At 50.6% G+C, this 16,461-nt stretch overlaps 1 protein-coding gene across 3 annotated transcripts in view; it reads right to left on the reverse strand.

The window, feature by feature from the left end:
* The window catches only part of Klhl29 (kelch like family member 29), a 302,875-nt gene that overhangs the window by 129,155 nt on the left and 157,259 nt on the right, over window positions 1–16,461 (reverse strand). For all 3 annotated transcript variants that reach the window (XM_050141981.1, XM_050141980.1, XM_050141979.1), the window contains one exon: window positions 1,071–1,403. In XM_050141981.1, the coding sequence (XP_049997938.1) occupies window positions 1,071–1,358 (288 nt within the window). In that variant the 5' untranslated portion in view covers window positions 1,359–1,403. The remainder of the gene's footprint in view (window positions 1–1,070; window positions 1,404–16,461) is intronic.

The following is a 16,461-nucleotide window of genomic DNA, read 5'->3' on the forward strand; positions in this document are numbered from 1 at the left end:
GGCCAGCAGCGCTGTTATTAATGGGAAACAGGGCTGAAAGGGAGTTTTGAAAATCGTAGAGACAAAGGCACCGAGCACCTGGAGAGCATCGTCCACCACCACAGCTACCTCACAATGGCCAGCCTGGGGCTTCCCGCCTTTAATTTCTCCTGCAACCTTTATGAAAGCAGGAAAAGAAAAGCGTGTGCGCGCACACACATGCAGCAAACACATACACACCCACAGGCACACATGCAGGCCCCGAGAGGGCTCCTGGGAAGTGGTTCTGAATGGCGGGCAGAGCAAAGATGGCCTGCAGAGCCTCTGCCCGGCCAAGGGGGATGACGGGATGAATGTGTTTCTTGCCTTGGCCATCAGCTATCCCTCTGTGGCCCAGTCTGCCTGAAGGGCTCTGCGCAGCATGCAAGAGGGGGCTTCAGAGCCCCTCCGTTCAGTCCAAAGCCAGTCAAGAGCCTTGGCGACGTCAATTTCCACATTCCATTTTACACACACTGGCTTTTGCCACCATTCCTGAGGTTTCTGGAATGGTCGCTTGCTAAAATAGGTGGAGTGATCAGGAGCTAATACGTCGCAGGCATGAGTTTGGGGTTCTCACAGGAAGTGCTGTAACTCCTATGTCTGGGGACCCTCAGCAATGAGGCAGGCATGAGTACACACTGACCTTACAGGGTTGCTGTGAGGCTCATGGGGATGAATCAACAATGGGCTCTTGACCCTGGGTGGCTACTATAGCAACTCCAGCCACTGATGACCTGCCGGGGAACTTACATGATTTTAGCCCTCCTATTTAGGGAAATGATTATTGCCAAGTTGGCAAGACTCTTGTATCGCTCATTCAGTATTGTTCGATCAGTATGTATGTGGTATCAGCATCTGACAGTCTTCCGACAAGTTAGTTACATACAGCAATGTCTGGTAAATGAGGTCGTTTTAACCTTCAGAAACAACGGCAATGCATTTCATGGAGGCTGTGACCCTGGTGACACCAAGCAGGGAGCAAGGCCTCCTCCGTGCTGACCTGGACTTGACTTGCTGCTTGGCTCCTACCCAGAAAGGATACCAGGTCTTACCTTGGTGGTGACTGCGGAGGCCGAGCTGGCCACGAGACTGGTGATGGCTTCATTGCTGCCCGTCGTGCAGGGAGCAGGAGCTGTGGCGGGTGTGGGTAGCCGGGAGGGCACCACGGGCAGTGGTAGGAGGCCTGGACGTGCGCTGAGACTGCTGGCTGTGCCGCCGCCGCCAGCCCCGGAGCTGACACTGCAGACACTGGTGGCCCCGTGGGTCCCATTGACACTCCACTCACGGCGGTCCCAGCCTACACGGTAATCTCTTTCGAAGCGGCTATGGTGCCTGGACATCTCGGTGGGCCGTGGCAGATTCTCACAGGGAACCAGAGCCCGGACCTGTCAGCACAGAACACAGGAGGGCCGTTTAAGCTAAGAGCAGCTCTGCCTGGCCACAGGGAGGCGGCCACCACCAGCAGCGTATGTTCTGCCTCTGCTCTGGGTTCTAGCCAGTCTCAGAGTTTTGGTAAATCCTAGATTGTTTGTCAGTGGCACTTCTCAGATGATGCAGAATTGATTGTTCAGGAGCACACGGCAGAAGGTAATGGGCAGGATTTGAACCTGGTTACTGTCAAGACATCACTTTTACTTCTGCCATGCCACCCTGCCCTGAGCAACATGAAGTACACATCTTACTTACGGCAGGGAAGCGTCGCCTGCTATCCCCACTGGGATAGAAGACCTCTGCCTGCGCACGCGCCAAGCACAGGTCACACAACCCACGTGCATGCTCTCTTTAGAGTGGTCACAGCCTTGACTGAAAAGCTCCTTTGTCCCATACAGTACTGTGAGGTAACAGTGCATGGTCAGCCATCAATTTACAGACAAGGAGACGCACAGAGAGCAAAGGATCCCCACGAGGGCAGGGAACTAAGAGGGGGAAAAGGTCACTATGTCTCCAAAAGATGTCAGCTTCCAGGGGTCAAGTCCTCCCTGAAAATCCCAACCCTATGATTCAGAGCTACGCTTCTGGGACCTCGGTACTCTGGCCTCTACTCCCTGCATCTCCCACGTGGCTTCCTGAGTATATGAACAGAAGGCCTTTCAGGGTTGTCATGGAGACTAGACGCACCATGGGACGGGAAGGGCCCTCTGAGTCACCAAGGACTGTGTTTTGCTCAGCATCACTATGATAGTGCTGGCTTCTACCCAGGCAAGGACGAGCTACTCCAGTCAGGAAAAAGACAAGACTGTAGAGGGTGGTGAGGACAAAGGGGAAAGGGCATGGCTGCGTAAGGGCAGAGATAAGTGGCTGATGGGGAGGGATGCCCTGCACTTCACACCCACAGTGCGGGTTGTGCCTAAGGACTTCCTGCGTTTTGGTCCTATTCCATTTTCCATCCACGTCCAGTCTAGGCTATGGGCTCCTGTCTTCCATCCTGCCAGCCCGGTTCTGAAGTTGCTGGCTACTAGACAAGGGATTTATTTTTAAAATGACTATAAAACCCGAGCCTCCTCTGGTCTTTGCTTATCTGTCTTCATTGTCCAGGACTCGTGCGTGGGAGCCAGAGCCTGTAACCCCGTCTAGGAAACCTGCTACCAGGCTCTGCTTCTGTGGTGGCCCAGCTCTGGGAGCCATTCTGTAAGGTGCACAGAACAGACTAAAGGAAGCCTGGGCTGAACCTGTCCCCACAAGTGGCAGAGCTGAAAGGTACCATTGAAAATGGATGCTGGTTCCCTGTTTAGTGCGTCATTGTGTGTCCAGATTCATAAAATGCCACAAGAATTCATTTAAAATATTGACTTAGTATTCCACATTGAAAAAATTGTTTCCTCTGCGCCTTTGGCCATCCCTCACATTTTCCAAACTAAACTTAGTTCTACTTTTTTGATTCCTGTCTGCCCTGGAACCTGGTCCCATGTGGCCCCTGAGGAACTTGCTGAGGTCACAGATGACCTATTTAAATCCTAGGCACAGTCATGCCGTTATTCCTCTGGAATATAAGGAAAATAATATTTCCTCCTCATTATTATTCTTTTTTTCACAAGATTCTTTTTTTTTTCTTCGAGACAGGGTTTCTCTGTGGTTTTGGTTCCTGTCCTGGAACTAGCTCTTGTAGACCAGGCTGGTCTCGAACGCACAGAGATCCGCCTGCCTCTGCCTCCCGAGTGCTGGGATTAAAGGCATGCGCCACCACCGCCCAGCTATTATTCTTTAATACTCTTTCTGGGTTCACCCCTGCTCCCCCACTGTTGAATCTGGCTCCCCTTGGATGATCCCACTCAGCAACTCCCCCTTATCCATGTCACTGAAAGCTACTTTCCCAGGGATGTCCCTCCTAAGTATGTCCCTACTTTCTTTTAGCCTGCCCGGTACCACCTGTCCGCACTTCAGGTTCCTAAATGGCACAGGTCCCCAAATCAGCTTATTATTCTTCAGCCATTCTCAGGAATGTCCTGCCTCAGAGACAGCCACCGTCACAGCGCAGGGCGGGTATCTGAGATCCTATTACCCTACAGGCTGTCAAATCTGCCCCCATCTGCTGGCCACTCCCGCTATGTAATCTTTCCATGTCAACTATATCAGCTTGGCTTTCTACACCCAACCCTGCCTTCTTACCCACTGCATTATTTTGAGATAGGGTCTCCCTATGCTGCCCAGGCAAGCCTAGAACTCTCTGTGGCTCAGGCTGGCCTAGAATTCTATGTAGCCTAGGCTGACTTCAAGCTTGCCTGTTCTTTTCTACCCAGCTGTTTCTTCTCCCCCAAGACAGGGATTCTCTGTGTATCTCTGGCTGCCCTGGAACTCACTCTGTAGACCAGGCTGGCCTTGCACTCACAGAGATCTGCCTACCTTTATCTCACTGAGTGTTGGAATTAAAGGCTGGTGGTATACCCTACCTTTAATCCTAACATGCAGAAAAGCAGAGGCAGGAAGATCTGTGTGAGTTCAAGACCAGCCTGATCTACAAGAGCTAGTTCCAGGACAAGTTCCAAAGCTATAGAGAAATCCTGTCTTGAAACCCTCCCCCCCAAAAAAAAGCATGTGCCACTACTGCTTGGCCACTCAACTGTTTTAAAAGCACAAATCCAGTCATTATTCTTTCCTTTTCCATGCATAGAGCCCATCCTTTTGAATAAGACCTTAACTCTCCCTGATGTCACAGAAGACACTGGAAACTTTGGACTGGCCCATTGTTCTACCACCTTTTCTCACTCCTAATGCAGAGGCAACGCCCACACATCCATCATGCAGGGCCTGTCATGAAACCATACCTAGTGCTTACTATTTTGTAATTGAACATTTACACACAGGACAGACACATCTGTATGGAAGGGGAGCTCTCAGACATCAATCCTCAAGTCTACTGACTGGCAATTTGGAGGTACTAAGTTAAAAAAAAATGGCCTACCTTGTCAGCAAGTAGGACTTGAGTCTCCAAGAGTAGTTCTGGAAGATGAATCTACATTTTGAGGGTATACTTGACCTCATAGCTTGGGCTCTTGTCTCTCCATTTCGCTCAGCAAGGCAGAGCTCTATCAATGGCCACAGTCTTGACATAGCCCTTCCCTACGCTGGGTCCAGGATGGGCAGAGACTATGCTATGTATCTATAGCACCATGTCCTCTGTTCTCATCCTAAGCACCTAGGAATAGCTCTCCCAGATACCCTGACAGTGTGTTAGGGTCATTCATCTTGCTCTGGCAGACAAAAAGACTGGGTAGTTAATAGGATGCTTTCCAGACCCTGTATCTTCTTTTGGACTAGTGAGATGGCTCCTTAGGTAAAGCCTGGTGACCTGAACTCAATCTCATGGTCTCACTTGGTGGAAGGAGAGGAATGACTTCTAAAAGTATCCTCTGACCCCTACACGTGCACCACGGCACGTGCGAGCATTTGTGAGCCTGTGTGCGACCTTGTGCACACAAACACAAGTGTAATAAGAACTTTGACGGTATCTTCTTTTTAAAATGTGAGTGTGTACATGCTTAAGTGGGTGAGTGGATGCAGGCGTGAGCGCTCACGCAAGTGTGTGCACGTGCATACGGCAGCTAAAAGATTAGCTTGCACTTCACCTTCGGGATTGCCATCTACTTCTTTTGAGGTAGGGTCTGTCACCAGGCTGAAGCCCACCACTAGGCTACATCCGCCTCTCCCGCATTGGTATTACAAAGGAGCACCATCACACTCGGTGGGACTGAACTCAGGTCTTCTGCTGCAAGACGAGCGCTTACACCAACTGAGATATCTCCTCAGCTCCCACCCCCAAATATTGTCTGACTCCATGGTTAGCTCTGCCACCTGGCGACCTTAGAAGTCACATCTTCAAGACAGTGCAGCTGTTCCCTAGCAGAGGGTGCCCCACCGGCGCCAGGCTTCACAGGATTGGGACATAAATCTATATCACGTTCAGATACTTAAGAGTGGCAGTCTACCTGTTACGTCAGCGGAATGTTACCTAGCCTGACTATTACACTCAGTCAACCCTTGCATTTCCAGATAACAACACAGCCTCATGTAGCACAGAAAAGTCATTTCTTCTCGGGCGGCAGAGAGGCTCAGGGAAGTCAAGACCCCTGCACGAAGATGTGTCTGAAAGCTGCTGAGAACTGGGGGTCGGGTCAAAGAGGTCTCATTGGATGTAGCTGCTCACCTCAGGGACCATGTGCTAGGCCCCACAGTTCCAGTGTGGAAGAGAAAAACAAGACCCAACAATGCGCAGCCCCTACCACCTCCAGCCTTTTGCCACCTCTTCCAGTCTCCTTCAAATGCCAGGGAGGAGGTGGCGACGCAGGCAGCTGGAGGCCACACAATCTGGTTTCGGTCTCATTAAGTGTATTCAAAACAAAGGTCAACTATTTGCATGCAAGCACTTGGGTCAGACCTCATTCCTCAGTTTAATTTCCCCTTTCAAACGAATGAAAGAAACACATTGCAGCTTACTCCAAGCCAGTCGGCAGTGAGCCAGCTCCAGAGGTGGCAACATAAGTATTTCCTGCTGGGCATGGAGCCAGCGTGTGTCAGAGGTCTCATGTGCACATACACGTGTGCCTACATGGTACTGCAGGAGGCACAGGAAGTACCCGTGTGGAGGATGGAGGCCCTGAATGGATACAGTGCCTAGGATCAGACTGGTTAAGCAATTCCAGACAAAACACAGAAAAATGCTTCCTTGTTGAGGGCATGCCCTTTCCTGGCAGGCTGCCTGGACACTGGTGGAGCCAAGGCACAGGGCCCTGCACCAGGAAGCGAGGTTATGAGCAGCCACCACCTTAAGTTTGGTGTGGAGGGGACAGTTCACAGAGAATCCTGGTCTTCTACCTGGGTGAGGGAGTGCCTTGCCAGAACCTGTTTTTGTGTGACACACATGTGTCAGAACCTGTTTGTGTGACATACACATGTGCTGAAAAGGCTCTGAGGCCGAGAATCACACCTGTAATTCTAGCAATGGGGAGGCTGAGGTAGAATTATCGGTAGGGATTTGAGTCTAGCCTGGGCTACATAAGGAATTAAAGGACAGCCCGGGCTACAGACGGAGAGCTTATCTTGAAGGGAAAGAAAAGAAAAACAGCAAAGAGTTAAAGAGTCGGAGAAGGAGGGCCACACTGTGGTCCAGGTCATGCCCCAGGCTGATTCTGGAAGCTCAGTGACAACATTTGACACACACGACTTGGCTCGGGATCTTGTTTGCAGCAAAAACTTTCCACCAAAGTCCTGCCTTTGAATTATCCCAGGGATGCTGAGCCAGGAGAGGAGGGAAGACGGCCAGAGTCTTCATGGGGTGAGGCATAGAGGGGACCCCCTTCCCCACTTCACATTTATAGAGACTACTACTGCAGAGCAAGCACGCCCCTCCGTGAATTCGCCTGCATATCTTCACGGCAGCCAATGCGTGGATGCCCACTGGCTGCTTCTCAGTACCAGGTCTGGCTCAGGGCTCAGAGCCCAGGCTCTGCACACAGTTCAGAAAGCTGGGACAGGCATTCAGTTTTCCACTCTCTTCTTGTTAAATCCTCCCTTCTTCCCCAGGAAGAGGACCTTGGTGGCATCACAGCAAATAGGAAGAAGTGTTGCTCTGAAAATTTAGTCACTGCTAGCAACCCAGCCTCTAGTCTATCATTCCCTGTGTTACTGCGTATCACACAGGAACACATCAAATGCAAGGGTTAAGTCTCTGGGCATGCTCCAAATCCAAAGGCAGCCACATCACAGTGACCAGGTCTTAGGAAAACCAGAATGAAAATGCAGATACCTCCGCCCCGCCCTGCTCCCACCCATCCCGAGTCAGACAATCCCTGAGAAGTACAAAGGCCACTTTTGGGGTATCATTGGCATAAAGTCTCCCATGGAAAGGGACTTTTTGTGTCCATTGCTCCTTCGTTGGAGAGGGCAAAGGACTGCTCTGCTTCTTTGGGCAAGTGTGCTACTTGACTTGGTGGCTCTATGAATCTCCTTCCTTCCAGGCTCCCCATTCACTGGGAGTGGACGGAAACAGGCGGTTAGCTTCCTGTTGACAGGTGGAACTAAGTGTTCACTGTGATCAATACAACCGGAACCCGAAGCATCTGAGACGCACAGCAATGGAGGAGGAGTGGCCCATCTCCAGAGGCTCTGTGGCTTTTCTCTGCAGGAGACAGCCGGTGGGTATCGTTAAGGACCAAATTGAGAAAACTAAGTAACCTCAGTCCCTGGGACACTCATATCCATGCTGCTCCCCATCAGAAAAACAGGCCTTTCCCCTGAACTGTCATGAGCCGAGTCAAGGCATGCACCCCACGAGCCTCGGCATGCATAGGAGAGTCCACCAGTGAGGGACAGGCATAGCCATAGTTCGGGTATAGACGATAGGTCTATAGCCTCAAGCACAGCAGGAACTGGCAGACTTTGCCAGAATTCCCAGGAAACTGTCAGTCTAGAGGCTGAGTGTATGCCTGCCATCTGCAATTGCACACAGCGACTGAGACCTGTGCTGGGCAGCTGGGGCTTCTTAGGGCAGCCCCACACAGGGCCACAGGGCAGTAACAGATTGCTAGCAGAAAGGACGGTTGTCTCCAGCTAATGTCCATTAGGTCAGGGATAGTATCACTAGTCCCAGGACCTGCCTTGATGGATGAACTTCTCCCCATAGCTCAGGGAGAACCAAGACAGTTCTGAGAAGGCCTGGGAGCCTGAGGATGGACATCAGAGGGCAATCAGTTGACATCAATACTCAGCTCTGGTACCCAGCCATGCCTCTCGTTTCTTAGCAGCTGTTGGCCGGGCTCCGCCTCCTGGACACTTGTTAGACACTTGCTAGATACCAGATCAGCAGCTCTGCTACACAGATTTGCCTGGAAAGACATTATCATGAATAATTCATCGGTAAATAATTAAGGATTGCCATGTGTCACAGTGTGTGTGTGTGTGTGTGTGTGTGTGTGTGTGTGTGTGTGTATTGCCCATGGAGGGCTGGAGCCCAGAGAGTAGTATCTCTTGAGTTCTGGGCACTAGCCCCTGAAAATCCTGTTCAGGACCAGCATGCTGTGTCTACCTGAATACACAAACAGGGTAGCTGCAGTTTGTGTCCAGGGGCTCACTGTGTTTTCTGGATGTCGGTGCTGGCCCTCACATATTAACATTCGTGGTGTGTACACACTGCACACAGGATCACAGGTGGCTAATGACCCTTTCCTCATTCTTATCATTAAGACACGCCGAAGGAGTGGGCTGCCGGCTGCGAGAGCCCTGAAGGCGTGATTAATCCACAGAAGGCAGGGGAGCCCTTGCTGCCTCCAGACTCGGGGAGCCGAGGTGGCTGGCTGAGGAATGAGCCATGGACGTCCGGCCCGATTGGAAAATGGATGATTGCCTCATTTGGGGAAGACGTGCTGCCAAGTCAATTGGAACAGTCTGTGCCCATCTTTATTATTTTCGTTTTCCTCTGTGCATCTTTTAGTTTTTCTTCTGGAACAAAACATTATACAGAAGCCAGAACACCATCTTGGCGAAAGCAGCACAAAGGAATTCTCTGGGTGTCTTGCGAGGAGCCAGCTTGGCCGTGACTTGGTGTGGATGTTGCTGGGAGCTGAGGATGCCCCCGGAAAATGCCCCCGTACTTCCTAGAAGTATAGGTGATGCGACTGGGGCAGACCCCCCCCCCATTAACTAGATTCACTTCTGCCTGAGGCTGGGCTGAGCCTCACGTTGCCCCCTCCTGCCTCCTCTGGCCAGCCCTCTGATCACGGCCAGAGTCCAGACTACCAGCCATATACCCCAAGGACAGACTGGCAAGCCCAACTCCCCACAAGTTCTGGTCGATCCTTGAGGTCAGGGCTGTCTCGCTCCTTTTGCATCCTTCAGCATAGCTGATGGCTCACATGGCTGGGCATCCATGGGCAGGGACCAACGAGGCCAGACTAAGGTAACAAGTGTTCTTTAGCATGGGGAACCAGAGAGGGTAGGAACAAGGTTGAGAGACAAGGGGGGCATCTAATGCCTTGCTCTTGGGGCTCACCTTCACTTACAGAACCTGGAAAGAGGCACCCCCAGATTCTGTCTCACGTGCAAGGCTCCAGTCTGGGCTCTGGGCCCTATACTCTACACCATGGTTGATGTGGTACCCAGGGAGAGCACCTTTTAGGGCCTCTAATATGGACATGAGTCATGGGGGTCGTGTATAGACACCTGCCTGGGACAGGTGCCATTTTCAAATCCTCTGTATGAACAGAATCCAAGGCAATCTAGATGACTACACATTGGCACCTGAGGGGCAAAGAACCTAAAGGGCAATGGCCTCTTTATTTCTTTTACTGAAAATAGCAAAGCCCCAGGCAAACCAAATATGGTATTGCTGTCCTATGTCACCTCTGTTCCGAGAGATCTTCTCTTTCACTGTGCCTCGTCCAGCTAAGGGGTGACACTCCCTGTCCCCTGGTCAGGCCTCACCCACTAAAAGATATATGGAGAGCGACTGGCTGGGCACTCAGTCTTGCCCTACAGTTTAGTGTCCAAAAGGTTCCAGCACACTACAGGGTCTAGATTTATCTAAGCAACCTCCCTTAGACCCCTGAGCCTGAGGTGGGGTAGGAGGCCTGGGGAGAAAGGGCAGCCAGGGATACCACAAATCCATTTAGAAACTGGAGCCATGCCCTGTGACCTCTGTGTCTACCCCTGAAACCCAGGGCATGAATCTCTGTAATCCATGTTATTTATTTAGCCTTGTTATTTAGAAGTAGTCAAGAGCCTGTGTTCCCCAATGCCAGCTAAGCCTCCAGCATCTCTCTGACCCCCAGCTCATCTGGTGAACCGAGAGCTCTCTTAGTAGCAGGTGGCAGGTGAGGCAGGCTCCAGAACCCTATGTTAATGCCCAATGGGTTATGACAACAGTAGCCTGGCTTTCTGGGACCACATCTCTGGCCCTTCTACAAAAGGCTACTATTCTTTTAAACTACCATATTGAGTTCTGGCTGACATACAAGGAGATAACAGATATCTAATGTATGCAACTTGATGTGATTGGAGATAAACGTGTACCTCAGAAACCATCAAGATGTCACAGCTACCCTGTGACCACAAAAGTCTGAAGGTCATCACCTTCAGAAGCCCACTTTGTCTGCTCCCTTTCTTTTCCTTTTGTGCCAAGTGCATGTAAATCAGGAGGAGCTAGTCAGAGGCTACAAGGATCTCAGGTATAAGATGTGAGGATCCACTGGGTCCTATAAGTTGTGACAAACCACAGGACATTCACACTGTCTTCTGCAGGAGCTTGGAGGGGACTTGTAAGAACACCCCTGCCCCCAAACAAGTTTCTTTCAAAGCCTACTGACAGTGGAGGTAGCAGGTAGGATTCATCTTGAAACTCTGATGAAGAGAAAAAAGCTGATGGTTGGAGGCAAGGGTCTCAGTCTTCCTCCTTCAGAGGGTCTGTTAGTGAGTCCGGAGCCTTCCACCATCAAGGTGCTTCTTAGAAACACAGGATCTCAGCCCTCACTCCAGCAGGGCTGAGCAGAATTGCATTTTAACAGGTTGTAGGTAGAACACTCCAGTCTCCGAACCACTTGGGTTAGCTGGCCAGGATTCTGCTCTAGGGCCAGGCTTTCAGTACTCAGGATGGCCTCGTGGCATGGTGGGAGAGTGGAGGTACTGTTGGGCAAACCCACAGTCCATAATTACAGGGCTTAATATATGACATAAAATGACAAACGTTCAAAATGCTTTTCTGATGATAGGTTTGAGGTAAAATGCCACAGATTCCTTTCCTGGGCCCAATTTCTCATACCCACACACACAAAAAGGCAATCTCCCTGTCTGGGAGAGGCTCTACCAAGCGCCTGCTTCAGATGGACAATATTGAAAGAGCAGCCTCCTCATTCCCTCCCTTTCCGGGCGCACCTTTGGTTTGAGAGACTCTGGCTGTGTGTTTGGATGTAGTCGTGATTTTTATTTATTTATTTATTTTCCAAAAAAAAAAAAAAAAGCGTACATGATTCAGAGACTGTTCTCAAGGGACTAATTGACTAGGCATTTGTTCTATCACTTCTGGTGTAAATCATTATAATGGTGATAATGAAAAATAAAAAAGATATTGCAAATGACAGTTAGCAACATTATATCAGCATAGACTGAGAAAAGAGGGGAGGCGCGTATAAATTAGATGCTTGTAAACACCAGGATCGATGAGCGAGCTATGGCGGGTCTGGGAATAGGATTAGCTAGTGTTCTCATTATGAACAACCATCTTGGCTCCTTGGTTCGCATTCCCGTGGCTCTGCAGAGGACGGAAACCCTGGAATTGGAGACCCGTTTCCCCCACAGCATTGCAAAGCCCCGGTAGAGGTCTTTGAAGCAGAAATTCTGCAGTTTCTCTCCTCCACTGAGGGGGCCTCCCACTCGCTCCTGGCTGCCTCTCAGGCAGGCCTGATTATTCGGAATCTTGGAGAATTGACTAATTCAACATGCTCGCGCGCCACAGGAAGTGGTGTCCGTCAGTGACCCAGGCTGATGAATGGATCCTACTCGGTGCCTGGAACCAGACCCAGCAGCCAGTTGCATAGAAGAAAGACTGATGCGTGTGCTCTATTTGGCTGCCAAAAATGCTCTTGCAATTTGCTTTCTTCTAGACAAGAGTCTATTCAAAAGTCTATTTGGAAACATTAGGGAACGGCCGTCACATGGCCGGCCGATCATACTGCCCATGACAGGATATTATCTTCCTTGGGAGAGACTCGACTGCTCTTTTATTTCACCAAGTAACTAGTGTCTGGGCTGATGGCTGCAGAATTGCTCCGGGGGCTGGGGACATTAAAATCCCTGTCCAGAGCGAATGTGGAACCGACAGCTACTTCAGCGTGCAGGATTTGTGGACCCTTCACTAGAGTTAAGTACAAGCGCCTGGTTTCCCAGGCTCCTTTGGTGGGACCCGGGGTGGAGGTCCTGCTTATACAAATCCTTCTTGGTGAATGTGGCTTCTTTCTTCCATGAGTTAGGATCTTACACCCTTTCCCTCCCACTCAGGCCACTATGCAGTTGCTGGGTGAATCTATGCAGTGCCCTTTGCTCGCTGATCCTACGTCCTTTCTCATCAGTCGCTGAAAGACACCAAGGGGCAGGTTCCTGCCTGCAGGGATAGTGAGGCTTAGCAGCATGGTGCAGCTGGATGGTAGAAAACCTTTATGGGCTTCAGGGAGCAGTCAGCCTTAGCCAGACCAAGGCAGTGTAGCTGGGCTCTGTTCACTCCAGAGAGAGGACCGTGCCTTACTTAGGACATGAGGGTTGCTTATGAGTGGGTACAGATAGTGGGGCTGGGGACAGAAGCTCTGGCTTTGCCTGTCAATCAACCACTTCCCCCCTGGACAGAGAACGACCCCTCCACTCAAAGGCCACCACTGTGGCCTTAGGAATCCAAGGCCCATGATTCTTCAGGATCTACTATGTGTCTCTGGGGAAAAGAGCTTAGGGCCATACAGGAGAGATTTACGTATTTTGTCCTGGCCACGGACCACATGTTTTCTCCACCCGGCAGCTGACTGCAAGGATGCCAAGGCCCAGCTCGTCTCAGACCACAGAGTATTCTTTGTCTTTCCTTAGAAGCCACTACTCTGGTATATACCTGCCCACTCTGTTTCCTTGTCTCAATTCTAGGTCCATGTTTTTAATTAAATTAAAAAAAAAAGGCAGCGGCCGAGAGCAGAGGGCAGCCCGTAGCGAGGCTGAGCGTTATTGCCACCCAAGCATGCAAACGAGGCGGCCTCCGTTGACAAGTTCACATCTCCAGTGCAGAGCTGGCTGTTTGAACAGCTTGTGTGCAGTAATTGAAACATAGATTTTTTTGTTGCCTTTCTGTTTATTTTTAGATTAACCAAGCAGGGATACTTGGCTCCTGGGCTGCCATTTGGACCATATAGGGCAGCCCGGGATTGCTGGCCTCATGTACACGAGCATCATATTTCTCAGGGTCTCCCTTCTGGGTTTCCTGAGTCTGACTCTGGGGAGAAGTGGCCTTTAGTGTGATCATTCTCCTGACTAAGGGCTCCAGACAGGGAAACTGAGGAATGAGGGCTGCCCCCCCCCCACTTTACATGTTTCTGAAGGTTGCTTCTTCTGCCTTTCATAGGTTTTCATAGCAGCCCTGGGAGGCAAACCAACCAGAGACCAGCAACCTACTCTTTCCACCCTGGCGGTGACCTACAAATAGACCAGAAGCAGCCATGCCTGGGACAAGGGGATTAAGATAAAGCAAGAGCCAAAGCTCAGAGAGAAGATTCAAACAGCGCCTATTTTGGCCATTTTTAAAGTTTTAATTTTTAAATTGATCACTTTTTTTTTTAAAAGAATATTATATAGCCAAGGCTGGCCTTAGCATCTGCATCATCTTGGTTTAGCTTCCTGCCTGTGTTCCACCAAAACCACTGCGGTTCTACCAACCACGACAAGACTATAATGAACACTCAGTAGGGAACATGCTAGCAGGTCAGCAGGGGGCCTGCTCAAGGACAGCCTCTGTCCAGGACGGCAGCTGGCAGAGTGCCACCCAGGTACTGCTGGCCACTGTGGCAAAGGGAAAGAAGGGCTGGCCATTCACTTACTGGAGCTTAAAATTTTCACTGCTTTCCTGCCATTGGCCAAAGCAAATCACACAGACATGTCTGACTTGAAACGAAGTAGGGAAATACAATCCCACCAAGTTGTTTTCTGGGACCCTTTGTCTTTAGCCTAACAGGGCAGGCATCTCCTTGAAGGCCAGAGCGTCTCACCTCAAGGTCCCGAGGGCTCTGCTGGTCTGTCCTGGGGGAGGGGATGCGAAGGAGAAGGACCTCTGTATTCTTCCCTCGAGGTATGGCAACCTCTGCACTTCTCAGGCCCTATTCTGGTGCCTCTTGCCCAGGCAACCCTCCTCAGTAACCAGCCTGTGAGGACTGCGGTGCCAAGACACCCTAGCTCCCTCCTCGGCCCCGCTCAGTGCAGGTCATATGACCCAACAGTTGTGGAACCCATTTTTTCAGACAGCTAGACTCAGTGAGATGTCGGCGGCTCTCAGGATTTTTTTTACCTTTTTCCTTTCTCCAATTATCTCCATGTCAACTTACCCCGCCTGACCAGAACTACTCTTGGGGTGACTTCGGGGTACTCCATTTATGACTGGTGCTGCTGTAACTATATCTGCCCCAGAAAACTGGCATCCACTGAACTGGAAGCAAGCTGCAGCAGGCACTGAACCGTGGACACAATGTGCATCAGCTCCTTTATCCTTGGAGCAAACCTTGGAGGGGTGCTCTTACTAAGCCAAGGCACGGGGAGGCTCACGTACTTAAAGGCTTAAGGGACCAAATGCTAAGGTGAGGGGTGCCAGGCAGGAGCACCTTCCCTATTGAAGGGTGAGGTCTTACACTATCTCCCAGCTCACTTCTCAACTTCCTTCTTCTTTGTAGTTTAACGAGTTTCTTCTCTTTCTCCTTTTATTCCTCTTCCTACATCTTTTTTTTCCCCGACAACAATCTACAGGTCCAGGCCTTACCAGCTGCCCTAAGGTTACAGGAAGGGGGACAAGGGAAGTCAATCACAGGCCTCTATCAAGTGTGGCCTAAATGGTCACATGGCATAATATTGCACTACACCTGCCGAGGTTGTGCCCTATCTGCCAGCAACCTGGACACTGGAAATCACAATGCCCCTGTGCGGGCTTGTCCTCTATGCCAAGCCACAGAGGTCCGGCCTCATCACCATCGGCAAGTGAAACTGTTCCAGCCTTCAAAAGTCTCAGCCTTGCAGAAGATTGACGCTGCCCAAACGTGGCATATCCCGTAACCCTCTCCTAGCCTAGGGTCATGCTACAAGTGGCGGCTAAGTCCATTACTTTTATTTTCACTCGGGCCTTAAGTTTCCCTCACCAATTTCAGATATGGTGGTAGACGGGACGTGTTCATCCCCACTTAAAAATTTGCCACTGCCCTACATTCTTGTAGGACAATTTTTTTTCTCTCATTCTTTCTTAGCCATACTGGCTTGCCGAGCACCCTTACTGGGTGGAGATATCCTTAGCCACTTCCCCAAAGCTTTGTTCCACTTTTTGGAGCCCCTTTTAACCCCGCCCATCTCCAAGATTCTATTTTACAGGTTCACTCCTCCTGCCAGACTTGTGCCCAGGCCAACCCACAAGGAGCTCTCCACATACACCAGCTTTGTGGACACCAACCGGGCAAAGATTGGCAGGTTAATTTCACCCATATACCTACTCATAAAAAACTTCGTTACCTCTTAACACTTGTGGACGCTTTTACAGGATGGACAGAAGCGTGTCCAGTCTCCAGGGAAACAGCAGATGCGGTGCTCAGAGTCATGGAGCTCGTGTCAGAAGCTCTCAACATCTCCTGGACAATGGGACTCATCAAAGAACTAAACAAGCTCTCCACTGAATTCAAGTTGTTTTGGCCCTCGCCTCAGGGCCACCCCATGCTCCCCTATGGGCCTGAACCCTTTTGAGTTGCTTCTCCTTAACCATCACCTCCCAGTTCAAACAACTCCACTGGCGGGGTACCTACCCTACCTCTCTCTTTTAAGGTCCCTTCTCCATTTACACGCTGACAATTGTCTCCCTGCCCCCACACCAGTGGACCCTAATGCCCCTAAACGTGCCCCTCTCTCCCCAGAGGACAGAATACTCCTCAAACAGTTAACTCCTAGGTCTCTTGAGCCTCGATAGACCGGACCTCACATGATAATCCTCACCATTTCCTCGGCTACCAAGCTTTTGGGACACCCATGCTGGTACCATCTCTCCAGGCTCAAGCGGGCACCTATTCAAGACACTTTGTCTATCCAGCAGACAGGACCTTCCACCCTCTGGTTTTCCAGGATGCCACAATGAAGGGCCTACCTGCTCCTCATTCTGGCACACTCATCTTTATCGATAACAACTTTTTTTCCTAGACACCTGCCTTCTCATCTTCCCCAAGGAATGATGCCTGCCTTCTCCGGGAT

The sequence above is a fragment of the Alexandromys fortis genome, unplaced genomic scaffold (genome assembly GCF_014885135.2).
Source record: "Alexandromys fortis isolate MF-2015 unplaced genomic scaffold, M_Fortis_MF-2015_v1.1 scaffold_30, whole genome shotgun sequence".
In the NCBI taxonomy this organism is placed as follows: domain Eukaryota; kingdom Metazoa; phylum Chordata; class Mammalia; order Rodentia; family Cricetidae; genus Alexandromys; species Alexandromys fortis.